Raw genomic sequence first — 26730 nt, 5'->3', positions numbered from 1 at the left:
TTCTCCATGGCGATCGCCCTCTCCCAGAGATATGTCTTTCGTTTTGGGCTTGTGTGAAACGAAATTACGCAGCGACCTACCTTGCACTGAAACTACTTTCGACATATTTCACATCTGCGCACTTTTGGCACGCTGAGTGTGGCTGCATCTCAGTTTGCCCTCGGTTTTCATTTTTCCCGCCAATTTGAACAATTTCGGCGACCTTCCCGTGGAGCATTGTCATGGCATCAAAAAGTCCCCCAGGTGGAGATGGTCCCCTCTCCTTTGCAAAGGTAGGCCGATCCTTCGATATTCCATGCTTCGTCGCTTACTTAGTCACTAGATTGCCGCTATGCCCGCACCTCTCAACACACAATCTCCTTCGATATCTGACGAGAATGAAATATGCCAGCCAGCAGAACAGCCACCTTGCTCGGCAACAGGTGGCCACGGAGCAGCTTTGTCCAGCCATAACATAGACAAAACGCCGGAAGTCAGTTCCATTGATCTAGCCGTTCATGGCTTAGAGAGAGGTGTGCAAGACATTGACCTCAACATGAAGAAAGACAGCGATGGCTCCGGCTCTTTCACAAATGGTCAAGACAACGGGTCGCTCAAGCGTGAGAATTCTTTTGAAGATGATCGCACCCATCTTTCTACTTCATCCACAAAGATGACCAGCTTTGATTCCAAGAGCCTTGCCTCGGTGACCACTTTTGCAATGGATGAGAAAGACTCTGTACGTCCTGATGACAGTGCCAGTGTCCAAGCCATCGATGAAGATGAGTCTCTTTCCGGGCATGTATCTGGAACTGCGAACTCGATGGCTGGCTCTGAGTCTGGCAGTCGCGTGTTTCGGGATCAGTATCGTGATGACATTCCTAAAGGCTCACGTGGGATTTTGGCTGTGCCTTCTCTCTTCAACGGTGCTCAACCGGCGAATGGCAAAATTCCTGTAGATTCGGTAGCCAACAATTTTGTGGTTGCAGCCAACCCCGACGGCATTGAAGATGGTCAGACCCTGCACGGGTTTCCTCTAGAGCCGGATGAGAAGCTTTTGGAGGCAATGAAGTCTCCGAAAGATCGGCTTTTGATCCTTCAGCTGGAGGAAAAGATTCGCTATTTCATCAAGGACTCTGAAGAGCAATCCTTGGAGTTACCTCCGTCGAATGCATTTGGGCGACTTCTCGGCCACAAGCTGGGGGATTACTACCATTTGACACATTTTGTTGACCATAATGTGGCATCAGTCAGGCTCCATCGAACGCCATTCTGTCGGCTACCCCCTCCCTTGTCTGATGTACATGCTGCTTGCAGTATCACCCCGCCCACAGCTGTCCCGGCAATGAAAATCATGCGCCGTAACGATGGGGGACAGTCCGAAGACAGTATCGGAGGTTCCTCCAACCCTTCAAAGGCGAACTCAGAGGCTGGCGACAGTGGAACAGATGGACGGTACGGGTCCTCATCTGGCAATACGCCTGCTAAGGACCGAATGGCCTTGACAAGAGAAGAGCGTGAAGCGAAATACCATGAAGTGCGTGAACGAATCTTCCGCGACTTTACTGATTCGGCCAAGTCGGACCCGGCCATTGGGGATTCGAATCCCAACATGTCGCGCTCCAGCTCCACAACCGGCCGCAAGAAAAACCAAAGGCAACGGACTCCTCATGATGACAGTTTTGAGGTTCGCTCGCAGTTCAATGCCTATTATCCAGGAATGCAATACGGCAGCAATGGTCCCATGCCGTACAATGCTCCTGTACATGAAACTTCCTACCAAAATCAGGTACCTTACTTGGTCGGACCTGGCGTGCCGCCGCCCTCTGGTGGTTATATGCCATCCAGTCAGAACGGTTCTTTCCACGCGGGACAGATGAATATGAACATGGCCGGGGCCGGGGCCCCCCAGTATCCAGTGACAATGTCACCCCAGATGGCCACCAATGGCCCGTGGCAAGGAAATGTGCCGCAACAATCTCCATATTCTGGGTACGCTGCTATGAACCAGCAAGCGGCAATGAATCAGCCGCCTTCCAACCAATCATCGCCGGCAATGAACAACTATGCCTTGCCCAATGCCATGCCTAATGCCATGCCTTATCAACAACCAAATTCCAATTGGAACTCGCCCCCCTTTTCTGCAAACTTCCAGCAGTCTCCGCAACAGCGGAATGGCCCGCCTGTCCAATGGCCCAACTATTCTCAGCAGTCAATGGCTCCTAACATGCCACCCAACATGAACCCTAACATGGGGCCCGGCACGGGTCACAACATGGGCTCCAACATGCAATCCAACGTGGGCGCATATCCTTACGCTCAATACCCGGGGCACCACATGAATCCCGCTATCCAGAATTCCAATGGATTCTATGCGACCATGCATTACTCGAGGTCACATTTCAACCCGCAGACACGATCATTCATCCCCGGCGGTGCTCCTCTCGGCCGCCACTCAAACAAAGGGCAGCACACAATGCAGTCTTATAGCAATATGCAACCCGGTGTTCAACAACATTGGAATGGCCACGCCGATGCCCCCAGTCGTCCCATGGACTCCAACCCGGCCGGAATGCCCAACCGAGCCCACATAGGTACTCGAGACTCCATTGCTAAATGGGGCACGCCATCCCATCTCCCCGCAAAACCTCCGCCATCTGAAGTGCCCTCTGATTTTGATCTTAAAACAAGATCCGTTCCGGCTTCAGTCCCTGCGCCATCATACGGTGCCGGTGCCAATGGAGTTCCTACTATGAACAATGGACCATTCGTGGTTTCGGGGGGCACAAGTGTGCCGAAACCAGTCTAAAGCAGCCCAGAAATGGTTTGGTCGCATCACTCTTCGACTTGGGCATGTGCTTGAGGTGGTCATCGGGCCTCTGAGGAATGTATGATCTGACCGGTGGTTCACTGTTTATGTGCGACAGCTTTATCCCAGATTTGCATGCACTATCAATGTAACGCATGGCGATCTGTTTTATCGGCGGTGTATCTGGCTTTAACTAGACAGCAAGGATATGCATATTCAAATGGTCTGTTCCAGTGACTTTTCCTATTCGTATGTCCTCGATCCTCAACATGAATCATTTGAGCAGACGAGACAATGGCCTATGTAGACTCCTGGTAGACTCGTAGATAAAAGAACAACAAGGAGCTCAGCATAACACTGTAGCCCAGTCGCTTCCAAGGTATACACACTGAAGTGATCTACACGGGCCCCTGTCTATCCATTACAGTCCAAAGATCAAGGCCTTGGCTAGTAGGTAGCCCTAATCAGTAACCTCTATCTATATCATCGTCGGTATGCTATGAAATCACAGCCCAAGAAACAAACTCGTCCAATACCCTTTGACTTCATATGTTCCTGATGTGAGCTATTGACGAAACAATATCTACCTCTTCCACATTACATACCCATTCCTGAGTCCTCGACGCTCTCCACATCCCTCAAGTTTCAACCCAACAGCAACCCCCATCTCAAGAGATATACGGATTCCGAGGCGGCCTATACTGAGGCCTAGACTGCCTAGTCCCAAAGATAGCAGACGGCACAATAACAACAACAAGAACAACAATAGTCCCCAGCACCGACCCAAAGATAATCCATTCCCGCCGATGAGACCTATGCCTCTTCACCGTCCCCGTCATAGACTCGATCTCCGGATCCTGCTCGTGTTTCGCCTCTATCGCCGACAGTCTCCCATCTGCTTGGCCTCCATTTCCAGCTGCAGCGACAGCTGCAATTCCGGACTCCGCTCGCTTGTCGTCGGGATATTGGCTCAGTGCCAGGTTGCAGTCCCGGTCACTGAATTCTAGCGTGCAGTCCTGGTCATTGACTTGCAGGGTGCAGTCGTCGTTGAGACTGTGTTCGATTGTTGGACGGGGTGGGTAGGGTGCGGCGACTTCTTTGTATGTATCGGCGTCTGGGATTGGAGGGGCATTTTGGGGGTTATGTTCGAGGGACATTTCTTTGGTCTGGAGGACTCAGAGGAGTGTCGGTTTGTGTATTTCTCTGTTTCTAGTGTGTCAGTGAGTAAACTGTGTATAGTCGGTGTAGCCGGCGCATACTCTGGAGTCTGCATAAGCCAATGGGGGTAAAATGGGTAGCAACCCGTCTTGAAAGACTGGATAACAGAGAGACAGTATATATGGTTAACAGGGCATATTAGAAGATTGCAAAGAGGAAGGGCTTCAAGCTCAGGAGTCAGGACTGAGCCAGGTGCCCCTTGGGTAGACTGGCTTGGTCAGTGATAATATGCATTTGGATCATATGCTAGAGACTTGACTATCGATGACTCTGCATACAATATAGAATCCCTTGATTACAATTGTCGTGTGTGGCAGCTTGTGCATCGAGGCCGCAGTTGACAGGTCAGATCACGCCTACCACCCCGGAAAAGAGTACTGAGCATCTCCAGTACTTCTTGGTGGTCTCTGGAAGACGCTGGCTCTATGCCTTGCTTTCACATTAATCTAGAGCCGTATATAGATGCATATTGTATGGAGAAACGAGGAAGGAGGGTATCCTACTCTTTCTACCACGACAGTAAGCTTGAAACCCAGGCAAATAACTCCGGGATAGGTTTGTCAATTACAGCTTCTTAGTATGGTCGTCGTCATGCATTTAGTCCGAAGCTACCAAACCCAAGGGAGAAATGCCAAAAGAAGGTATCAAAATCTTTTATACAGAGGCTATGTCACATGCGAGGCAAACGAAGACCAGATGCCATAATAAACAGGAAGAAGACAGAACTCCAGGTAAGAAAACAACATTACAACAGAGTCGACCGTGGGATCAAGTGGGATGGCGCTGAAAAGCATTCATAGAGCCCAAGAGGGGATCCGCCTCTCCCAAACGAATTTCACAGATAACCCCCAAGATAAGAGTCAACACTCCTTCTAAACCGTCACCTCCTCCTTATCAGCCTTCGTAGCCTCCTTCTTGTCTCCCTCCTTCTTAGCAAGAGTAAGCTTAGCAATAGCCTCCTCCAAGACCTCAACACCGTCCTTCCTGAACTGTGTGACCTTCTTCACGTTCAACCTCGTGAGCTGATGCACCAAATCCCGACCCTGCTCGCGCTCGCGTGCCACCGTACGTGCTGTCATGGCAAACCGCATGTCCTTGGGTCCATCAACCAGCTCGAGGATGGCGGTGGGAGCCTTGACCTGGGGTTTGCGCTCGGGGACGGCGTTTTTGTCGCCCTTCTTGACGGAGAAATACTCGTTCTTTTCGCGGGGTTCTATGCGCAGGACTCGTGTGTAGCCACCTGGTCGGTCTGCGTAGCGTTCCCGGAGGGGTCCGAAGAGTTTGGGGAGCATATCGTGAGGTGTCTGAGAATTGTTAATGGTTATTCTTTGTTCTTTCCACTTTTTGGATAGGAAGAGAATGGCATGGGAAGTTTGCCGACTGATCTAGACCCAGGCAACTCATGGTTCTCATGACTCGACTGAATCCCGTCCTCTCCAATGTAATTGGCATGGGCGTGTTTTGGGGGGCGAACGTACGTAGAAAATCTCCAATGCTCGTCGCCGACTCGCTTCAGTATTCTTCTTGCCCAGGGTAATCAATTTCTCAGCCAGGCGCTGAGCCTCCTTGGCCTTGGCCCATGTCGTTGTAATTGACTCATGCTGGAAGAGGGAGGTGACCAGATTTCGGAGCAGGGCCTGTCGATGCGCGGAGTTGCGGCTCAGATGACGGTATTTACCTCCACCGCCAGCCATGGTGATAAATATGGAGTGAAAGAAAGAAAAGGTACTGGATAGAGTAAAGAGATCGTGAGGTCAATGGCCAATCTCCGGTGTTTCGAGTTGTTGAACGTGAAGGAGAACGATGTCCGGCCCAGAAGAATTGTCCCCGGCCTCGTGGCCAATCGGAGCGCTTCCACCGCCCGTCCGACTTCAGATTTCCGCGTTGCTGCAACTTGGTCGAGAACTTTCAACTTCACGAATAACTTCAAACTGACCTGTTCATTTGCTGGGGAATTGCTGGGAAAGATAGATCTGTGACCGGGGACTATCTGTGTGCATTTATCGCTGTTTCCATCCGCTTCCACGAACAGCCAGACAACTCGGCGCTAAACACCACATTAAACATGGGCTTCTTCACGGGCTTTGTACGGTCTACCCCAGAATGTATACCAGATACCACTACTAACATCATCTGAAACAGCTTGGTGGCTTTGCCTTCACATCCTCCGTCCTCTATGTCACCATTCAAGTTCATCGCTCAACCCGCATATCGCAACGCAAAGCCATCCGCGACGAGGTCGCGCAGATCGACTGGCTGAATTCCTCTGCTGGTGCTTATGACCGACGCTTCCTACCTGAAGATATACCCCGGCGCCGGCGCGAAGAGTTGGAAGAACAGAAACGCGCTGAGCCGACTATGAAGGAGATCCTCAAGCATAAGTGGAATAAGGAAGTCGAGATCTTGAGCAAAAAGGCTCATGAAACGAAATGGGAGGATGTACGAAATACTGCTGCAAATGGTTGGAAAGCTGTTGCACAAGCAGTGAAACGGGAATGAAGGATCTGTCACAAAGACACTCTGGACGCATCATCATATTTGTTTTGTACTTGGATTTGGTTCGAGCAGCGGAGTTTGGATACCCCTAGTTTAGTTATGTCATAATGTACATGTTTTATCATTAGTTATTATCTTCTGTCCGGATGTATAAATGCGCTCAGCGCATTCCCCCATGACGGAGAACCTAAGAAGTACGGAACAACAAGGCACATTGAGGTGCACCCCGGGTTTCTGAGGAAGCTGACGTTCTCGGTACCTTTGACGAACGACAATGCCAAGTTCTTCTTGGCGATTTGGTCGCGAATCCAGTGCCAGCGCACCTCGATGTGCCTTGTTATTCCGGACTTCCTTGGGTTCTCCGTCATGGGGATCGCTGATTAATGAGACAAATGTATCAACGTGGCACGGCAAGACTCGGCGATGACCCGATCAACGGATGTCGCACTAGCCCAACTGAAAATGACAGAAGCTTATGCAAAGGAGCAAAGGCGGACCTGCAGAAGAGTCGGCTGAAGGGCTCGGAGCTCAATTCGAATTAGTCGTTGACGGCGCCGTCGTGGCGACACTCTCCGTGTCACTCCAAATATCCTTGCTCTCCCGCTCAACGGTGCGCATAGCCTGAGCAACCTCCTCCAGCTTAGCAACGACATCCAAAACGCCCTGGTTGACCCTTGCAAAGTACCGGTCATTAGCCTCGCGGCGCTTGCGCGCAAGACGAATATCCTTCTCGGTTTCCTCGTCCAGCGTGTGATGTAAACCCGACCCGCGGCGTACGCTATGTTCAGTGGCTGAATCTGAGGAAGTCACATCTGCAGCGCCTCGCCGTCCAGAGCCGACCATCCCACTGGCTCCATCTGCGCCGCTTTGAGTGGGATCCACGACTTCATCGCCTGCCTCACTGCGCGCCCAGGCCTGTGCAAGCTTCAACTGCTTCATACGCAGATCTTCCAAGGCTTCGGAATGCTTTGCACCAAAGACGTTTTCGCTTGTTACAGCGCTGAGTTCCACTTCTGATAGGGCGCTCTGCATCTCCTGCCAGATGGCGTCGGATCCATCTACGTCATTTTTGGAGGGGCGACGTGATACAAAAGGTGATAACAAGCTTGATTTCTCGGCATTCCCGCCCTCCGCTAGAGGCGACCGGCTCCGATTCAAGGGGGGCGGTTGGCTGCCAGAGGGAGTTGCTAAGCCTGGTGCTGTGGGCGGTACTAACGAGATATTCGAAGCATTGTGAGATGGCGGACCTTGAAAAAGGGCTGGTGGAGGTAGACGTTGAGAAGGATTCGTCGGTTTCCTTGACAACTCCATTCTCCGAAAATGCAGGGAACAAGAGACAATGAACTATCCAGAGTTCGAAAGGGGTTGTTGTTGAGGGGTTGATGCAACCGATAACGTTATCGCTATCGGCCCGCTGACATAACCCGGGGTGGGGGCTACGGGTATCCCGTGACTCGCTTAGGGCTAAGCGCACAAAGTCACCTGAGATACAGCCAAAGCGTGTGGTCCAAGGGAAATCCGGAACTCTTCGACTTTTCGACAATCGACCTTCAGCCCCTTTGGCCGACAACACCCCTCCCAGTCGGTACGTATTCGATCTCCTGCTCTCTTTGCTGCATTGTTTGTGCATTTCGGAAATATTGGATTCGTGCCACTGCGAAATTCTTCGGTCGCATCTATTCCGCACGCACAAAAGTCGACTTTCCCAATCTTGAACAACCCTCGAAATACCCACAATCAACACAACCAACTCTTCAATTCACACGAGGCTAACAGTCTTTTTTTCTCTCGCTCAGTTGACCGTCGAACACATAAATCGCCAACATGGGTAAAGGACAACCCCGTGGTTTGAACGCCGCCCGCAAGCTCCAGTCGCACCGCAAGGATCAGCGCTGGGCTGATGACCACTTCAAGAAGCGTCTCCTCGGTACCGCCTACAAGTCCTCCCCCTTCGGTGGTGCTTCCCACGCCAAGGGTATCGTCCTCGAGAAGGTCGGTGTTGAGGCCAAGCAGCCCAACTCCGCCATTCGCAAGTGTGTCAAGGTCCAGCTCATCAAGAACGGCAAGAAGGTCGCTGCTTTCGGTGGGTAACCCTTTTCTCTCTATTCTATCGCGGATTATTGTGTTGGGGACGGTCCTTGAGTCGGAGTTGCGACAGAATGGAAACCGCCATACAACTTGTTATGCATACATGCTAACCTGCCATTTCAGTTCCCAATGACGGTTGCTTGAACTTCATCGACGAGAACGACGAGGTCCTGCTCGCCGGTTTCGGTCGCAAGGGTAAGGCCAAGGGTGATATTCCCGGTGTCCGTTTCAAGGTCGTCAAGGTCTCCGGTGTCGGTCTCGCCGCTCTGTGGAAGGAGAAGAAGGAGAAGCCCCGCTCTTAAACAACTCGACGCGTTCTGTTCGAATACAAAAATGCAGCGACCGGGAGCCTAGGAGTGTGGGAACGGTGCCGGACGGAAAGCCCGCCTCATCAGCGCCTTGATTTCATGAGATATTTTCTTTTTGGGAGTCCCCGGCGGGCTTACGTCCGGAACGTGGTGGATACGCTTTGCGAATTAAACACGATTGATACAACCTCCAAAAAGATTATGGCGCCATGACTTTCATTCTCTTCCGGGTTTCGCCCTCGTATACTTTGCAGAGTAGAGCGTAGGGTATGGAATCTTGAGGACATAGCTATACGGAGTACATGGACAAGATATGATCTACCGGGGATTCCCCAGTGTGGAGTTGCTTTCATGTGTACCCGACAGACTTGAGATAATGTACATGTTGCTCTAGGGCCAAGCTTTCAAGTCTTTCCCCGTGGAGCGATAGATTCATATGTACCCATAAGGGTTCTTCAAGAAGCATACCTAGCCCTGGAGTAGATCTCATAGTTTGGTATGTAATTCGCATGAGGGTTCATCCCTGAGATGCCCAAAACATTGCTAGATATCGAAGCCACGACATCCTATAGGTAGTCGTGACAAGTCCCTCCCTCCTAGTCCTCGTTCGATGTGCTCTCGTCACGTACTGCAACTACCAGAAAATCCGATACATATGGAATAATAAAATTGTTCATTCATGGCTCTTTGGCATAATCATGACTTATCATGTCCTCGGGTATCCTTCATGCAACATAGCCCCTTTTAAAGTATCATGGTTGATTCTATCGCGTTTCCTCGACCTGCTTAAAAGCTGATATCTTCTTTGCGATAATGATCTGATACGATACGGTAGAGGTATGATGGAGCGTGACCACCGCTGAAGAGAGAAAGGTTAGTCCATGAATCCAATGAGTGAGCGGAGTGTGTCGAACTTACAGGTTAGTGATGTAGAGATCGACGAGTTCTGCCGGAACGTAGTCATAGATGGGGTTCTGGACATCGATCTGTTCGATAAGAGCACCATCTTCGTAAGGGAGGACCTTGCTTGGGTCACCGTATTCAATGAGCGAGTCGAAATCGAATGGGTAAACAGGACTGAGCTTGTAGACACCGCTCACGACCACAACCGGGGTCTGGTGAACCTTGGCGGCACGGGCGATGATACGGGTACCAGCTGCAGCGACAAGGCCGCCGTTAGCAAGTACAGAGTGTGTGCCGAGAATGACCTTGTTTACTCGAGACATAATAGCGAAGACGGCAGAGTCTGGGATGAGGATGACAGTGATGCCGTGTTCAATCAGCGGTTTCTGGAAAGCCTCCACGCTGAGGCTGTCGTCCTCTCTGACGGCGCGGCCGCTGACGGTGGCATGTGTATCCTCGTGGTTGTTTGGGTACGACTCGGCATGGATGACGGTAAACTTGCGCTTGGTTGCGGCTTTGAGGAGGAATTTTTGAACGGTTGTCGAGGATGTGTGGGTGAGGATGATTTCGTTGGAGTGGATGTGATCCAAGGCGTAGGCGGCGATCTGATCGTCCACCTGGCCCAGCTCATCGATGATCTCGCCGATACCCTCCAGCACTTCAGCCCGTACATCTTTGACGGGGGCGGGCTGTCCGCCTGGGGTGGAGGATCCTGAAGTGCTAGAAAATGAGTTCTCGGGCTCGGGGAAGGAGAGAAGGCTGAACATAGAGGTCAGAGGAGGCCGGGGGGCTCTGTCATCGGGACGGAGACCGAGCGAGTCGCGATCCAAAGGTACTGAAGCATCTAAGAATGTGTGAGTCACAGCTGTATAGATTGTGGGACAGGGCAGATAGAACACACCATCGTTAGCTCGAGGTGTTTGAGGCTGACTCTCAGCTCCGATATCACCGAGTGCGAATTCGGCATCGTGATCATCCTCCGCCTCGTCGCGAATAAGACCTAGGACTCGGCGCACAATATTGCCCACGACCATTTCGCGCGGTTGCGCAGCCATCAGTCGCCTTCCTACACTCTGCACTCGCTCAATGAGCTTTGCTGGATCCGCTGTGCGACATGCTGAGATCACACCCCGTAGCAGATAGGCAGTTGCTGTGGCACATGAGCGCGAATGGCGGATTTGGCGTCGCTTGAGCAATCTAATCACGCCATGTTAGCGGAGTGATCGAAGTGGGGTAGACGGCCATGACTGGCGAGATACGCACGAAATCAGAGTCTCAATGGAAGTGTCAATCGGATTTGTCTTGAGGCATATGAGGAATGACCCCAGGCCCGGCGTGAGGGCCAACGAAGTAGACGGCATGAGGATGTGGGATGGATGAAACCTGCAGGGTATCAGCGGGGGTCGAGGGACAAGAATGTGGGATGTATGTGGGATCCCGAGTCGACATACTGTTTTTATTCGAAGAGCACAAGCAGTTTGCGAGAGGGAAGTTCCAGTGCTCGAGAGAGATTCTTAAGAAGATCAATAAGTGGGAGAGTCAAAGAATTGATTTTCTGCCGTTTGTTGCTTGTCCGCTTCCCCACACTCTATTGTCGTGTCTATTGTTTGAACTTCGATTGTTCTTATTGACGTATTCATTCTCAGTCGCTCACTTGTTCCTATTGATTCATCTCTGAATACGGATCTTCCATTCTATACGCCGTTGTCCTTGCGGGAAACATCGGACTTTGGAGTTGCGGAGCTAGTTCCGAGGCAACGGGTGACCGGCGCATTGAGGTTAGAACGACAGCTTACGCCTCCTTGCGATCCCCCTCTTTCCCACACAACCGTCACTCTTTATACACTATTCCATGGACCGCTCCAAGTGGGTTGGATGATTCGCTCACAATCCTTTTGTTCACAGATCTGCCCCTGTCTCCCGTGGCGTCTTAAGGGAAGATGAACTCGCTGAACATCCTGTCCTCGCGAGTCATTGGCCAGTCTTCCAGCTCTTCACGCCGTCGATCGCAGTCCCAAGAAGATAATAAGCGTACACCTCTGCCGGCAGACTTCTCGAAACTTCGGTCTTATAGCGAGAATAACTTTCGGTCACTCGGGTCCGAGAAGAGCTACGATGGTGGATCATCAGTTGCGGACGAAGGTGGAGAGGAGGATGCGGCATATGGCTTAGACGAGAAGACACCGCTATTGCGTGAAGGTCACGAAAGTGGCACGCTTACTGCTCGAAGTACTTGGCGACTGATTACCCACCGGTTCCTCGATGCTGTCACGGAAACCATCAAATTCATTCTCTCTACGCTCGCTGCACCGGGCGTGTACTTGGCGCGCTTTTTCCAAGCCGACGACGGTCGTTATTCGCTTTTTGCGCCTGTCAGAAGATTCCGCGAGTCTTCTGCCGACGTCAAGATCCGGTCGGAGAAATCAGGCATCCGCGTAGATGGTCGGCATCGCAGTGGCTCTACTCGGAAGGTCCGACCCTCAATATCCAACGAATCCATTGTATCAACAACCTCAGAGTCGGAAACAGATCGACGGAACAGCAAGAATCACAGCACCAAGAATCGGCCAAGCAGGACAAGGAATCACGACCCAGATCCGATCCCAGAAACCGAGGAACACGAACATACGCCTCGTCGATCTATACGAATCAAGCTTCACAATGAGGAGGCTCTCAAACGTCAGAGGCAGCGAAGGTCCCAGAGTGCAGACTTGGGGCCACCAATGCCTGAGGGTGTCTCTCGAGTCCATGGTGCTGTCCACCTGGATAGCTTGAAGTCCCCTACATCTCCCAATGTCCACCGCATCACAAAGTACCCACACTCTCCAACTCCACCACGCCCACTCCTTCCTCCACGAGTGCCTTCATATACCGCGGCTCCCCGCAATGCCAGACCCCCGCAAAAGACCCTGGTGCTGGATCTCGATGAAACCCTGATCCATTCGCTCGCCAAGGGTGGCCGAATGTCCAGTGGCCACATGGTTGAAGTCAAGCTTTCCATCCCCACGACAACTTCAGTGTCTCCTGGCGGACCGCAGGCGACCCTGGGACCCCAGCACCCCATTCTGTATTATGTCCATAAACGACCACATTGCGATGAGTTCTTGCGCAAAGTCAGCAAGTGGTACAAACTGGTCATTTTCACAGCCAGTGTTCAGGAGTATGCTGATCCTGTTATCGACTGGCTCGAGCAGGAACGGAAATATTTCCAACAGCGGATCTACCGGCAGGGTTGCACGTTCCGCAACGGCGCGTATATCAAAGATCTCAGTAGCGTGGAGCCAGACCTGAGCAAGGTCATGATTTTGGACAATAGCCCGATGAGCTATATCTTCCATGAAGGTAATATTTCCAGTCACTTAATCTGGTGCTGAACTAATTGGAACTGGCAGACAACGCGATTCCCATCGAAGGTTGGATCAATGACCCAACAGACAATGGATTGCTCCACTTGATTCCTATGTTCGAGGCCTTACAGTATGTCACCGATGTCCGGGCTTTCCTAGCGCTTCGCCGCGGTGAAATCGAGTCATGATCTCTGTTCTCCACATTGGCGTCTGGAAATGCGCATGCAGGTGTATGTGGAGTTTGTGTGTTACAACCAAGAAATTGAAAAAAAAAGATATCACGGCCCGATGGAGGAGTTTAGAGACCGACAGGCGCGATCATGCAAGCGCAATTATTCATAATAGCTTTTGGTGTCTTGCTTTGCTTTTAGCAATGGAATGGAATTCGTACATATGGCTTGTCTTTTAAGGTCTTTCGTTTTGATCCTCAGATTCTCTCCAATTCATCACTAGGTGTCTACTGATATGCGGGCTAGCAAAGAGTAGAACTGGCTGGAAGGTAGGCTCATGTCCTGCAGAAAGAAGTGAATTGAGTTGACCTGGTGAGAGTCATGGAGCTCTTGGCCATGGTCTGATCATTGCACGCTGTGGCACTCGTGTCCTCGGCTGTTTGGAGTACTCGTATGGAGTAATGAACGAGCAGTCCATAGTATTTGTGCAGCTTGAGAAGATTGATTTCGTATGGAGTCATGTTGGCCTCATCGTGTCAGACTAGACGTGACTTGAGAGATATCTCGAACGTCTCGAGTCTCAGCGTGACATGGGCTGAATGGATCCAGAAAGTATTTAGCGAATATGGGCTGCTATGTGATGCGTAGGTACGGAGGCAGTGTTATTTTACACGTTCAGGTTGAATATGGCTCATTGTTGATAGTTACAGAGTGACAGGCCTTATCTAGGTAACTAATGGAGGTTGCTCATTAGTTACACTGAAGGAGACGTAAACAAAAGGGGGAGCATGAAGCGCCAGTCAGTTTTAGCAGGTATGGACTATGGAACATGGCATTTGTGAGCTATCTACATACAATTTACGTTTTTCTCCTCTTAAAGGGGTCGTTTTTGCTGTGAGACGCAGCAATGTTTATTCCTTAGTTTTCATAAGGCCATGCTGAGCTGATTGCCATAAATCACGACCCCTTTAAGGGGAAAGAAACGTAAAACGTATGTAGATAGCCCACAAATTCACAACTATTCCATGTCGACTTGGAAATGTGTGGTGTTAGTTAGATGAGCTACAAAATTCCTCTTCTCCAATCTCGTGCCGCTGGCTCGAAGATTGATGAAAAGAAAAATCCACAGAGTGGATGAGGGGTGCCAAAAAATACGCCTGTCAATGACCCGGAGGCCATTGAACAGCCTGTTCCGCCGCGATGTGCAATGCAGGGACCAAACTGTGGTGAACCGCCTTCTTGATCGCGGACACCCAAACAAGGTAAGTATGAAGAAGAAAAGAAAAGAAGAGGAAGAGACGGCGGAGGAGGAGATACTTATACCCGGGAGGACAGGGCGAATTCCAGAACAGAATTCCCGAAAGGGAAAGAACCAGCCACCACCTGCCACTTTGGGGCATCCCTGGCTTCCTTCCTTACATTCATTGTTCAAGGCCTCCAGGCTTTCTTAAATTCTTGGAGCTTGGCTTATGCAAATCTTCTATGTATTCATAGTCGAAGACTCCGATAAAAAGTAAATAAAAAACAATGGTCATTCGGACGCCAGTACGCCACCTTGTATAGCATTGATTTCATTCTCATTCGAGAAAAGTCCCCTTGTCTCTTCAGAGAAAAGATCAGAAAAGAAGAGAAAATAGAAATGGCATAGATGATAGCCTTGGATGTTGTACATAGAGCGCTTGAGCTACACACCAGCTTGATCTCCGCATCCCTACCGGCGATCACCCACCGCACGTGGCTTCCAAGAGCTCTCGAGTCTCAACGGACCAATCATCCACAGCCTCAGAACTCTGTGGGAGATTTTCGATATCTGACCACGAAATAAAGTTTTATGCAAGCCATATGATAGACAAAACTGCGGCACTGCCGACGCCAAATACGCAGTACTAGTGTCCTCGAGGTGTGCGCAACATTGGAGGCTTCATATCCTTCATATCGACAATGCCTACTAACCGGACTTCTGAGATCCGGATGTGGCGTACCTCAAGTATCAACCGACCGAGTCCCGAAGAACTGTAGAATATCGATCGCTTGAAAGTGTACGTCGCGGAGCTTACGCTCAATCCTCAAGCTGTGGCAGCGGCGCGACTCTGAAAAATTCTCGTAGGGATGACCCTGAAGATAGACACATTTGTAACAGGTCTCCTGTAATACACGCAGAACTTTCATGGCAGGGCGCAGGCTCAGCCACCACGTCCTTGTTGGCACTGTGCGATTTCAAAGCAAAAGATCTTATACAGCATGCCCAGCATGCCGAGCAGGCTGCTGCCGCCCAGGTGCAAGGGCCAGATCGATAAAGAGTGGGTCCCAAGATCCAGGATTTCAACTGGTCACTCGCAATTTCAGCCAATAGCGGGACGCTAATATTTCAGATCGGACCCATTCTGCAAGCCACATGGAGCCTGGAGGTAAAAGTAACCTCTCTCCACGACGTACAAGAAGCAAAGAAGCATCTTGTAAGTTGTAACTATGATGCTATTTATCTAGTAGGTTAACGGATGTTGGCGTTGCTCATTACTCAGTACACTAAGGAGACGTAAACGTAAACAAAAGGGGAGCATGAAGCGCTAGTCAGATTTAGCAGGTATGGGAGATGGCATTTGTGAGCTATCTACAAACAACACGGTTTTCTCCTCCAAAGGGAGTCGTTTTTGTTGTGAGACGCAGCAATGTTTATTCCGTGGTTTTCATGAGGCCATGCTGGGCTGATTGCCATAAATCACGACCCCTTTAGGAGAAAAACGTGAATTGCGTCACGCAGTAGATAGCTCACAAATTCATAAGTACTATTCCATGTCGACTTAAAAATGTGTAGTGTTAAATGAGGTACAAAATTCCTCTTCTCCAATCTCGTGCCGCTGGCTCGAAGAGTGATGAAAAGAAAAGTCCACGAAAGTGGGTGGGGGGTGCCAAAGAATACGCCTGTCAATGACCCGAAGGCCATTGAACAGCCTGTTCCGCCGCGATGTGCAATGCAGGGACCAAACTGTGGTGAACCGCCTTCTTGATCGCGGTCACCCAAACAAGGTAAGTATGAAGAAGAAAAGAAAAGAAGAGGAAGAGTGGACGGAGGAGGAGATACTTATACCCGGGAGGACAGGGCGGTGGCAGAATTCCAATTCCAGAAAGGGAAAGAACCCAGCCACACCTGCCACTTTGTGACATCCCTGGCTTCCTCCTTACATTCACTGTTCAATACTAGCTCCAGGCCCTCTTCACTCTTGGCTCAGGCTTACACAAATATCCTATTCATAGTCGAAGACTCTGATAAAAAATAATAAAAAAATGCCGCCATTCGGACGCCACATTGTATAGCATTGAACTTGTTCTGTTCGAGAAAGGTCTCCTTATCTCTATAGAGAAATGGCATACCCTTGCTTGGCTGTTGTACATAGAGCACAGTAGCACTTGAGCTACACATCAGCTCGATCTCTACCCCGGTCGGGGGTGATCATCCCCCCGCACGTGGCTGCCAAGAGCTCTCGACTTCTCGAATCCCAACGGACCAATCATCCCACAGACCACTGTGAGAAAGTTTTGATACCTGAGCATAACGTAAAGTTCTATGTAATGCAACAGGCGCAACTTTACCCGATCCAGGCCCCTGGCCCGGAGAACATCCACCGCTTAAAAGTGCATGTCGCGGAGCTTACGGGCAATCCTCAAGCTGTGGCAGCGGCGCGACTCTGAAAAATTCCCGTAGGGATGACCCCGATGATACGCACATTTGTGACAGGTCTCTTGTAATACACGCAGAACTTCCATGGGAGGCTCAGCCACCACCTCCTTGTTGGCACTGTGCGATTTCAAAGCAAAAGAACTTATATACATACAGCATGCCCAGGATGCCGAGCAGGCTGCAGCTCATGTGCAAGGGCCAGATCGATAATGAGTGGGTCCCAAGATTCAGGATTTCTATTGGTTACTCGTAATTTCCGCCAATAGTGGGACGCTAATATTTCAGATCGGACCCATTCTGCAAGCCACATGGAGGTAAAAGTAACCTCTCTCCATGACGTACAAGAAGCATCTTGTATGATGCTATGAAGGTTCATTGATGTTCATAAATATCTGACTTCTCATTCTTGGCCCTCTAGGCGTTAAATGCCCAGGGTACCCAGGCTTCACATATCTCACTTAGCAAGACCAGAATGGATATTGTCGAGGTTATGAAGGTATGGAGTAGCCGAGTAGATAGCGAATGAAACCAGTTAATTGGATTGCCCAGTCAATTGTACACTCGGAGGTACCGTGTATACACCTGATGTCTAGATGATGGAACCCGCGGGATTCCGGACCTCTCCTCAAGGGACCTTGGCCCTTGGCGGTGCCGTTTCTGTAATGTTACATCTCACCCCCAAGACTGACTATTCCTGCAGTTGGCAGTCTCGATTAGATATTTCAATCAGGTGAAGATTGACACAGATGCTGGTAGGGTAGGCTAAAGGCCTGTCGACTATTCCCTTTACCCCCGCTGCATCTTCAATCATCATATACGATATAGTGTGAAGCACACTTATACAACAATGCCCGCTCGCCGATCTTGGAAGCCATATAAAAAAAGCACAGAAGAACAGAAATTGCGATTTGACAAGGATAACAGATTCCAAATCACAGTTTTTGGCGATCTGCATTTTGCTGAAGGTACCATGACATGCCCAAAGCGTTAGATCAATTTACTAAGCATCTTCGTAGATGATAAAGCAGACAAAAAGACAACGGGGGTAATGAAGAATGTTCTTTCTTCAGAGAAAACGGACCTAGTTGTTCTAAACGGAGATTTGATCTCTGGCGATGTAACAAAAAGGTCGAACTCTACCCGCTACATTGATCAGATCGTTGCACCACTAGTTGATCATGGCTTACCATGGGCATCGGCTTATGGGAATCATGACAGCGAGATACATCTGGACTCGGAGGAGTTGCTTCGTGAGGAGAAGAAACATCCCGGTTGTTTAACGCAGAGATCTGTTTCTGGTTCTACCGCTGGCGTCACCAACTATTACCTGCCAGTATTTCCACACGAGACTTCAAATCTCAATCAAAGCATTCCAGAGCTCATATTGTGGTTTTTTGATAGCCAAGGTGGCCACTTTCCCATGGCGGAAGATGATCATGGCGAATCTGTTCCAAGACAGAACTGGGTTGATCGCACAGTGAGTTCAAGGTGGTGACCTCGTCGGATATTTCTGGATCCAACTTAGGTCTGAACTTCTAATGCACATGCTGATTTGATCCAGGTCGTTGAATGGTTCACAAAAGCCAACGACAATTTGACGACTGCTTACGGCAAAACGATACCATCGCTCGCATTTACCCATATCCCCGTCCAGGCAATGCGCGCATTCCAGAACTCCGGCGTCAATCCAACGCACCAGCCAGGGATCGATGCCGAGAAAGTCCACCACCAAGGTGGTGACCTTCCCTCCGGCTACCGTTCACAAGATTTCCCATTCATGCAAGCATTGCTCAATACTTCGGGACTGGCAGCGGTTTTCAGCGGCCATGATCATGGCAATGACTGGTACGAACCCGATCATGCTGGATATCTAGTCCGAATTCTGAGCATAACAAGTTCCAAAGCTAACTTTGCTTCGTGTATAGGTGCTTCAGATGGGATGATAGGCTGGCTGGCATGAATCTCACCGGAAGTGGTGTGAATTTGTGCTACGGCCGACGCACGGGATATGGAGGGTACGGCGAATGGGCGCGTGGTGCCAGGCAGATTTTGGTGGATGAGAACTCGCTCCGCGGCGATATTCGGACTTGGATCCGTTTGGAAGATGGGTCTAAATCTGGTGATGTTCATCTCAATTCGACGTATGGCAGTGACCAGTATGCTATAAGAGGGCAAGGCTCGGCCTTTTCCTCTCAATATCTGGGGTTTGTTTACTTGTGGATGGTTGTCATTCTTGGACTCTCGTCTGGTTTTGGTGATTGATGAATTTTGGTTGGATCAGTCGCTTTCAGACTTTTGCTGGCGGCGGACATCTGCTTTGCTGAGAGTCCTCATAGCAGGTCGAGGACAGCTCGAGGTCTGCAGGAGAAGGCAATTGGCATGGTAACTCGGCAGTCGGTTTTCAGACACGCGTTGGCCCTGGCTCATGTAAGATAGGTCATTATCCATGTATCCTCACGGCAATCAAGCATCATCCCTCTCTCGTCCATAAATAAGGACTAACAGATGACGGGTTATTTCATCTCCCCTGGGATTCTTCCATAATTCTCAATGAGCAGTGTGCTGTGTTACTGTGTAATTAAAGAAGAGCGAAACCCCTGGGTTATCAGTGGGGGTGAACACAGCCCTTCAACTGATCGTCCAAAGAGCGAACTGGCTCTCCCGCCTCTGACGTCAGAGACCCCTGGAAGGCCCCACTTTTCCGCCTCAGATCCGCGGTTGAGATGTTCCCAATGCGGGTATCGACTGAAGACGAAGTTGACATAATCAGTTTTGAAGAGTTGAGATATTCAGCTCACTATCATCGGTATGGAAGAAAGATCGAAGGACGGAAAAAGGATTATTCTTGCGACAATTTCACTCAGCACAACATGTAGGACTCATAATGTGAAACACTCCATTGTGATTCATCGGATCTAAGCAATAGGTCCGAGTTCCTTGGTCGGGATCCACCTAATAGCTTGTCTGGTGGCGCTTACACGCGTTATAGTGGGTCCTCATCCCCAGTGAGCCCTAACCCATCCGAAAACGACTATCTTCATCATTCGCAAACATCATCTGGCGCTTTCAATCGTTCAGCAATTGAGTATGATGACTTGACATGCGGACACTCAGCCAACCATAAAATGTCAAATCCATACACCAGCCTTCTGGCACACCTGGTGGCGAGTGACATGGAGAGATCTACATCGATGTTAATGGTTGATCGTCGGCCGAATCAACCAGCAAAAGCTTGCCATTTTCTCTGATCCCCACAGGGAAGTGGGTAGAGCCCTGAAACTATTTTTAATCTGCAACTTTGGCCGGGGTTCTTCGCCTAGACAACGTACATCATCGCTGTCGCATCCTCAACCCCCCGAACTCCTCTGACAGCCAAGATCTCGCCCAACTCCCACCTCCAATCCCATCTTTTTTGCCGTCAAATCAGATCGATACTATCGATGATCGATCTTAGCCGATATGCACTTGTCCGGCACATGGTCTATCCTTAATGGCCTCATCGCAGCACTTCTCTTCTCGACTTTAACGCCTGCGATAGAATTAGACATCAACGATGAACGTACGTCGCACATCATTTACTTGGATTTGCGCTCCGACAGACGACAAGGGACTGACTTCGCGATTGAGCAGAATCAATCAAAGATGCCGCAAGTACGACCACTTACGGCATGATGAAATGGTATGCGGGCAACGAGACTGGACAGATTCCTGGCTCCTTTCCTGAAAAATGGTGGGAAGGCTCTGCTCTTTTCCTCGCACTGCTGCAATACTGGCATTTTACGGGCGACGATACCTACAACCCCCAGCTGAGCCAAGGATTGGAGTGGCAATCGGGTGACAAGGGCGACTACATGCCCAGCAACTACAGTAGTTACTTGGTGAGACTTATCAGATCTAAAAGATTCCTCGATCGCTTACTGACATTTTCAAATCTATAGGGTAATGACGACCAAATGTTCTGGGGCCTCGCAGCTATGATGGCCGCCGAGCTCAAGTTCCCTGATACAGGGAAGTTCTCGTGGCTTTCACTCGCACAGGGTGTGTTCAACACCCAAACTGCCAGATGGGATACAACAGCATGTGGTGGTGGTCTGCGTTGGCAGATCTTCCCCTACCAGGATGGGTACACTCTGAAGAACTCGGTCTCGAACGGCGGACTCTTCCAATTATCTGCGCGCCTCGCCCGCTACACGAATGACGACAAATACACAAAATGGGCCGAGAAAATCTGGGACTGGTCTACTTCATCCGTGCTGGTGAACAACAAGACGTGGAATGTTGCCGACTCTACAGAGATGAGCAACAACTGTGCCGATGCTGGTAACTACCAATGGTCCTACAACTACGGCGCATACCTGATGGGCGCCGCGTACATGTACAACTTTGTAAGCCTTCCTCCATTTTGCAAACTCGGCAATTCCCCAGTCGGTGACAAATGCTAATAATTCATTCTCTATAGACAAACGGTGACGAAAAGTGGAAAACACCCGTCGACGGCCTCCTACAAAAAACCCTGAAAACATTCTTCCCCAAGGGCATTTTCGAAGACATAACCTGCGAACCAACCAAAAAGTGCAACTTTAACGAGATCCTCTTCAAAGGCCTCACCTCCTCCTGGCTCGCATTCACCACCCTCCTAGTCCCCGAAACAGCAGCATTGATCAAACCCAAACTCGCCAGCTCCGCCGAAGCCGCCGCAAAGTCCTGCACTGGAAACGGCAACAGCTCCTGCGGCATCACATGGTACCAGAACAAGTGGGACGGGACAACGGGCATGGAGCAAGAGATTAGTGCGACGAACGTCTTCCTTGCGAATATGATCAACTTTGACACCGGCACGTTTGCACCGGTTACGGCCAAGACTGGTGGAAATAGTACCAGTGATCCTAATGCGGGCAGTGGGAATGGAAAGGATGGTGATGATGCCAGGGAGAAGCCTATTACGACTGGTGACAAGGCTGGTGCTGGGATTTTGACCTTGTTATTTGTTGCTGGTTGGGCGGCGGCTATGGCTTGGATGGTGATTGGTGCTTGATTTGTGTATATTATTTTTATTCCTCTTGGTTGGGCATGGGGGGATTGGCGTTTATAGGTGATTCATTGGATAATTGTCCCATTTGTATATAGTGTCTCCAAGTCAGGTTTACTACCGAATAAGCTCCAGTGTTGGTCTGACAACCTTGGAATACGGGATTTAGACCGGTATATTGAACTACTCAAATGGGCAGTAAGCACTGCGCCCCCACAGCCGCTAAGCGATTGGTAATTGGGATATGCCGATCTTATGCCCCGGTTACATTTATACAGATGCTCCCGCTCCAATCAAAGGGGTGGCGGCTTAACTAGATGTGATAAGAAGACATACCCCGGTCCCGACTGTGGCTGTTAGCAGGCGTAGGTAGTGGGCCAAGAGGCACTAGAAAACTAGCATTGTAACCTCAAACCCGGGACGCGCAGAGGATTGTGACCAAATTAGTCCTTTTGCTTCAGCCTTCATGTAGTTGTTGTAGGTACAGGATAATGTCAACAGAAGCTGAGAAGAGAGAACGTGTACGTTCTCATTCGCCTGACTTGGTTGTGATGGAAGCATGTGATATGACCCACTCGCCAGTTGACTACATACCAAGTAGCTTCCTCACCTTTCTTTGTCTCTCCCGGGCCCCGGCGGGTTTCAGTGAGTTTTCACCATCTCACTCGAAATGGAAACATTCAACCACATAAACCTCCGCATCAGGAAGGTCAAAAACGAGGATCTTCTGAAAGCCATACGAGGCGAAAAGATCCCCCGAGCCCTCGCAGACAAGCACACAAGACAATGCGTCATTCGTGGTATTCGATACCACTATGGCTTTGGGACCGAGCTCCGTGGCCTTCTTCCAGAGTTCAATCGCGCCCTCAATGCACGATGTATCATGAGCAATGAGATACCTGATATGAACCCAGATTGCCCTGAGGACTTTCCTTACTGCATCTGGCATCCTGAGACCGCGTCGGAAGCTACTTACCGTGAGCTGGCACGGCGGTATCCTAATATGAAATACTTGGTTGGTCGTGCATGCGCTGTTGCAGGTTACACAGATCTCTTCCTTGAGCTGGATCTGCTACCCGAATGTCACATTGCTGAAGAGGCACGCGAGAGCGGTCACCTTCAAATCTATGATGCGATCATGAAATCAGCTGTTAAGTACAACGCCATGAACGATTATACTTTGGAGATCTTTGCTCCCGTTCCTGGAAATTTGAACGGTGATACCTGTATCCGGGCCTGGCTCGATATCTGATATGGGATCGCCAAGGGTCCAAAGAGAGTCTTCCTTGGTATCCATTGGGCGATGAAGTATAGTTGTTGTATCACGGAGGATAGACGCCTGAACGAGTATGACACACACCCCGATTATCTTGACACACCATTCCAGATCGACGAGGAGGAGGTCCTATCACTGCTTTACAATCCGCTCCCACATGACCTCCCAACTGTCCATAAGGATCTCTTGATTCTGCTTGCAGCATTCTATGACGACATCGATCGATATGCCCGGCTTCGACGGCCTTGCCAAGTCCGATCAGAGATCCAGTGTTTGGTGCGAGGCATCTATAACAACACCATGTTTGCGAAGTGGTGCTCATTGCAAACAGACAACGATAGGTTTCCGAAATCCGCCATCAACGCACGGTTCATTATGAACGGTGATCTGTCACGCATTACCCCAGAAACACCCAACGGTGAGCTACCATACTGTATTTGGTATCCAACTATCCCACGAGAATCTGTGCTCAGAGAACTACACCGTCGTCGGCCGGACATGAAACCTGCTATAGCCAGGGCCTGCATTCTTGCCAACTACGAAGATACATACGATCTTCTTGATGTAGATCCGGAGACCAATATCATGCAAGATGCTCGTGACAGTGCAAATCCCCATTATTTACAGGACTTGCAAGCTAAGATCCCTCACCGGGGATGCAAGGCTTTCTCGCCCGGGACGGTGCACGAAGTGGCCCGGAGATCTGAGATGTTCGAACACCCATCATGCTGGCTGCCAAGTAGATTTGCAGATGAAGATGCACAGGGCGATAGTGATGGTATAATCTACAATGGATGGATTGCAAACATTAGCGGGCTTCAACTGGGAGTTTCAGTTCCTGACACATTCAGAAAACATGCCATGGAAGATGGAAAAGGGGTTGACATGGACAGATATTATGAATCCTTTGCGGGGTGAGGGACGCTCCTCGAACCTACCTTCATGTGGCGTCAGAACAGAAGCCCGTGGGCAGCCATTTCATTATCAACTTCTCATATGCTATACTCCCATATCTATAACAATCTTCCTCCCTATTGCATGTGAGAATTTGCCGTCCAGCAGATACAGAAGGTTCTCGATGCGGCGGATGAGATCGCGGCCGAACAGAATAAATCGATGATGGTCAACTTTGCCGCGGCTTTGCTGATGTTGGTCCCTGCGGCCCCGCCGTGGGCGAAACCATTGGGGTTCTGGCTATGGCTACCACCTATCGGTCTGTGGAAGAGCCCGCGAGTGCGGTATTTGCGATTATCATATGTCGATCTTATGCCCCAATTGACTATATACGAGTACGCCCGCTCCGATCAAAGGAGTGACGGCTTAACGAGATGTGATGAGAAGACATACCCCCGGTCTGTGACTCAATGACTCTAGAGGGCGGAGTGGGCTAAGAGGCACTAGAAACTAGCAATGTAACCTCAAACCCAACCTAGACTCGCAGGGGGTATACTTAGTACAGGATAATGTCAACAGAAAAGAGAAAGTGTACTCCGTACACTCCTTCGCCTGACTTGGTTGTGATTGGAGCATGTTACAGGACCCACTCGCCAGTTGACCACATACCAAGTAGCTTCCTCGCCTTCTTTGACTCTTCCTTTGAGCTGTATCGCTCAAATATCTCATGATTTGACATTTCATCGTCTCGCTCAAAATGGAAACATTCAACCACATAAACCTCCGCATCAGGAAGGTCAAAAACGAGGATCTTCTGAAAGCCATACGAGGCGAAAAGATCCCCCGAGCCCTCGCAGACAAGCACACAAGACAATGCGTCATTCGTGGTATTCGATACCACTATGGCTTTGGGACCGAGCTCCGTGGCCTTCTTCCCGAGTTCAATCGCGCCCTCAATGCACGATGTATCATGAGCAATGAGATCCCTGATATGAACCCAGATTTCCCCGAGGACTTTCCTTACTGCATCTGGCACCCCGAGACCGCGTCAGAGGCAACCTATCGTGAGCTGGCACAGCGGTATCCTCATATGAAATACTTAGTTGGTCGTGCATGTGCTGTTGCGGGTTACGCAGATCTCTTCCTTGAGCTGGACCTGCTACCCGAATGTCACATTGCTGAAGAGGCACGCGAGAGTGGCAGCCTTCAGATATATGATGCGATCATGAAATCAGCTGTCAAGTACAACGCCATGAACGATTATACTTTGGAGATCTTTGCTCCCGTTCCTGGAAATTTGAACGGTGATACTTGTATTCGGGCATGGCTCGATATCCGATATGGGATTGCCAAAGGTCCGACGACAAACTACCTTGGTATCCATTGGGCGATGGACGAGCGTGATTGCTGTATCACGGAGGATAGACGCCTGAACGAGTATGACACACATCCCGGTTTCCTTGACACACCTTTCGAGATCAATGGAGAGGAGGTCTTGTCACTGCTTTACAATCCGCTCCCAAACGATCTCCCAACTCTCCATAAGGATCTCTTGATTCTAGTTGCGGCGTTCTATGGCGATATCGACCGATATGTCCGGCTTCGGAGACCGTGCATAGTTTCAACAGAGTACGTACGCTTGGTGCGAGGCATCTATAACAACACCATGTTTGCGAAATGGTTGCCACTGCAAACGGATAAAAGGTACAATAGCTCTCTTCTGAAAGCTGCCATCACCGCGCGGTTCATCATGAACGGTGACCTGTCGCGCATTACCCCGGAAACACCCATCGATGAGCTACCATACTGTATTTGGTATCCAACTATCCCACGAGAGTCTGTGCTCAAGGAACTACACCGTCGTCGGCCGGACATGAGACCTGCTATAGCCAGAGCCTGCATTCTTGCCAACTACAAAGATACATACGATCTTCTTGATGTAGACCCGGATACCATTATCATGCAAGATGCTCGTGACAGTCCAAATCCCCATTATTTACAGGACATGGAAGCTAAGATCCCCCAGCGGGGTTGCAAGTCTCGCAAAGACGATGTACCACGGAGATTTGAGATGTTCGAACATCCGGCAGACTCGCTATCATGTAAATTTGGAGATGAATGTGTACAGAGTGACGAGGATGGAATAGTTTACAATGGAGTGGTTGCGAATTTTGGCAGGCTTCAACTGGGACTCTCAGTTCCCGACACATTCACGGAAATGAGATCAACGTGGACAGGTACTACGAATCCTTTGCCGGGTGAGGCACAGCCCCTCAAATCTACCTTCATGCGACTTGGGGAGAGAAGCCTGTGGGCAGCAATACTGTGTACATTTCATTATGCCGAATGACCCTAGTCTTCAGTTCAATTTCCGCGCATAGATATCGGTGTCTACTGGACATACATGTAGACCCCAATAGACCTACGAACCAGCAGCATGAGCATTGAGAGATTACTGGAGCTAGCGTGGCAAGCTCAATAACAAAGGCTGGTCAAGGTTGTACTTCTCATTCAGCACTAATTAAATCCCCTGG

At 50.0% G+C, this 26730-nt stretch overlaps 13 protein-coding genes across 13 annotated transcripts; 9 read left to right on the top strand and 4 right to left on the bottom strand.

Annotated features, from left to right (window-relative positions):
• Positions 1–221: 221 nt before the first annotated feature.
• Positions 222–2788, top strand: N7515_000107 (putative R3H domain protein; the record flags this gene model as incomplete). Its single annotated transcript, XM_056660851.1, has 2 exons — positions 222–272; positions 323–2788. 2 exons carry the CDS (start codon positions 222–224, stop codon positions 2786–2788), a joined length of 2517 nt encoding a protein of 838 aa, XP_056526017.1.
• Positions 2789–3456: 668 nt separating this feature from the next.
• Positions 3457–3945, bottom strand: N7515_000106 (uncharacterized protein; the record flags this gene model as incomplete). The annotated part of the gene is made up of 1 exon (XM_056660850.1): positions 3457–3945. The coding sequence occupies one exon, from the start codon at positions 3943–3945 to the stop codon at positions 3457–3459; it is 489 nt and encodes a 162-aa protein (XP_056526016.1).
• A 933-nt stretch (positions 3946–4878) lies between these two features.
• Positions 4879–5700, bottom strand: N7515_000105 (mitochondrial 54S ribosomal protein bL17m; the record flags this gene model as incomplete). Its single annotated transcript, XM_056660849.1, has 2 exons — positions 4879–5310; positions 5485–5700. The coding sequence occupies 2 exons, from the start codon at positions 5698–5700 to the stop codon at positions 4879–4881; spliced, it is 648 nt and encodes a 215-aa protein (XP_056526015.1).
• Positions 5701–6071: 371 nt separating this feature from the next.
• N7515_000104 (MICOS complex subunit Mic12 family protein) lies at positions 6072–6505 on the top strand (the record flags this gene model as incomplete). Its single annotated transcript, XM_056660848.1, has 2 exons — positions 6072–6092; positions 6149–6505. The coding sequence occupies 2 exons, from the start codon at positions 6072–6074 to the stop codon at positions 6503–6505; spliced, it is 378 nt and encodes a 125-aa protein (XP_056526014.1).
• A 525-nt stretch (positions 6506–7030) lies between these two features.
• N7515_000103 (DUF5315 domain-containing protein) lies at positions 7031–7813 on the bottom strand (the record flags this gene model as incomplete). Its single annotated transcript, XM_056660847.1, has 1 exon — positions 7031–7813. One exon carries the CDS (start codon positions 7811–7813, stop codon positions 7031–7033), a length of 783 nt encoding a protein of 260 aa, XP_056526013.1.
• A 513-nt stretch (positions 7814–8326) lies between these two features.
• On the top strand, positions 8327–8892 carry rps23 (40S ribosomal protein uS12; the record flags this gene model as incomplete). Its single annotated transcript, XM_056660846.1, has 2 exons — positions 8327–8585; positions 8714–8892. The coding sequence occupies 2 exons, from the start codon at positions 8327–8329 to the stop codon at positions 8890–8892; spliced, it is 438 nt and encodes a 145-aa protein (XP_056526012.1).
• Positions 8893–9684: 792 nt separating this feature from the next.
• N7515_000101 (translation initiation factor eIF2B subunit beta) lies at positions 9685–11162 on the bottom strand (the record flags this gene model as incomplete). The annotated part of the gene is made up of 4 exons (XM_056660845.1): positions 9685–9757; positions 9817–10645; positions 10703–10998; positions 11065–11162. 4 exons carry the CDS (start codon positions 11160–11162, stop codon positions 9685–9687), a joined length of 1296 nt encoding a protein of 431 aa, XP_056526011.1.
• A 579-nt stretch (positions 11163–11741) lies between these two features.
• On the top strand, positions 11742–13336 carry nemA (Nem1-Spo7 phosphatase catalytic subunit NEM1; the record flags this gene model as incomplete). The annotated part of the gene is made up of 2 exons (XM_056660844.1): positions 11742–13143; positions 13194–13336. 2 exons carry the CDS (start codon positions 11742–11744, stop codon positions 13334–13336), a joined length of 1545 nt encoding a protein of 514 aa, XP_056526010.1.
• A 4508-nt stretch (positions 13337–17844) lies between these two features.
• Positions 17845–19259, top strand: N7515_000099 (metallophosphoesterase family protein; the record flags this gene model as incomplete). The annotated part of the gene is made up of 4 exons (XM_056660843.1): positions 17845–17962; positions 18014–18474; positions 18559–18842; positions 18923–19259. 4 exons carry the CDS (start codon positions 17845–17847, stop codon positions 19257–19259), a joined length of 1200 nt encoding a protein of 399 aa, XP_056526009.1.
• Positions 19260–20456: 1197 nt separating this feature from the next.
• N7515_000098 (glycoside hydrolase family 76 protein) lies at positions 20457–22032 on the top strand (the record flags this gene model as incomplete). The annotated part of the gene is made up of 4 exons (XM_056660842.1): positions 20457–20556; positions 20628–20875; positions 20936–21382; positions 21457–22032. 4 exons carry the CDS (start codon positions 20457–20459, stop codon positions 22030–22032), a joined length of 1371 nt encoding a protein of 456 aa, XP_056526008.1.
• Positions 22033–22696: 664 nt separating this feature from the next.
• Positions 22697–23278, top strand: N7515_000097 (uncharacterized protein; the record flags this gene model as incomplete). Its single annotated transcript, XM_056660841.1, has 1 exon — positions 22697–23278. The coding sequence occupies one exon, from the start codon at positions 22697–22699 to the stop codon at positions 23276–23278; it is 582 nt and encodes a 193-aa protein (XP_056526007.1).
• A 51-nt stretch (positions 23279–23329) lies between these two features.
• On the top strand, positions 23330–24220 carry N7515_000096 (uncharacterized protein; the record flags this gene model as incomplete). The annotated part of the gene is made up of 1 exon (XM_056660840.1): positions 23330–24220. One exon carries the CDS (start codon positions 23330–23332, stop codon positions 24218–24220), a length of 891 nt encoding a protein of 296 aa, XP_056526006.1.
• Positions 24221–24953: 733 nt separating this feature from the next.
• On the top strand, positions 24954–26546 carry N7515_000095 (uncharacterized protein; the record flags this gene model as incomplete). Its single annotated transcript, XM_056660839.1, has 1 exon — positions 24954–26546. One exon carries the CDS (start codon positions 24954–24956, stop codon positions 26544–26546), a length of 1593 nt encoding a protein of 530 aa, XP_056526005.1.
• Between the last annotated feature and the right edge of the window lie 184 nt (positions 26547–26730).

Source organism: Penicillium bovifimosum (assembly GCF_028826915.1).
Source record: "Penicillium bovifimosum strain IBT 22155 chromosome Unknown utg000001l_segment0_segment0, whole genome shotgun sequence".
NCBI classification, from domain to species: Eukaryota; Fungi; Ascomycota; class Eurotiomycetes; order Eurotiales; family Aspergillaceae; genus Penicillium; species Penicillium bovifimosum.
Note: the sequence above shows the minus strand (reverse complement) of the source record. Positions and strands in the feature narration are given on the sequence as shown.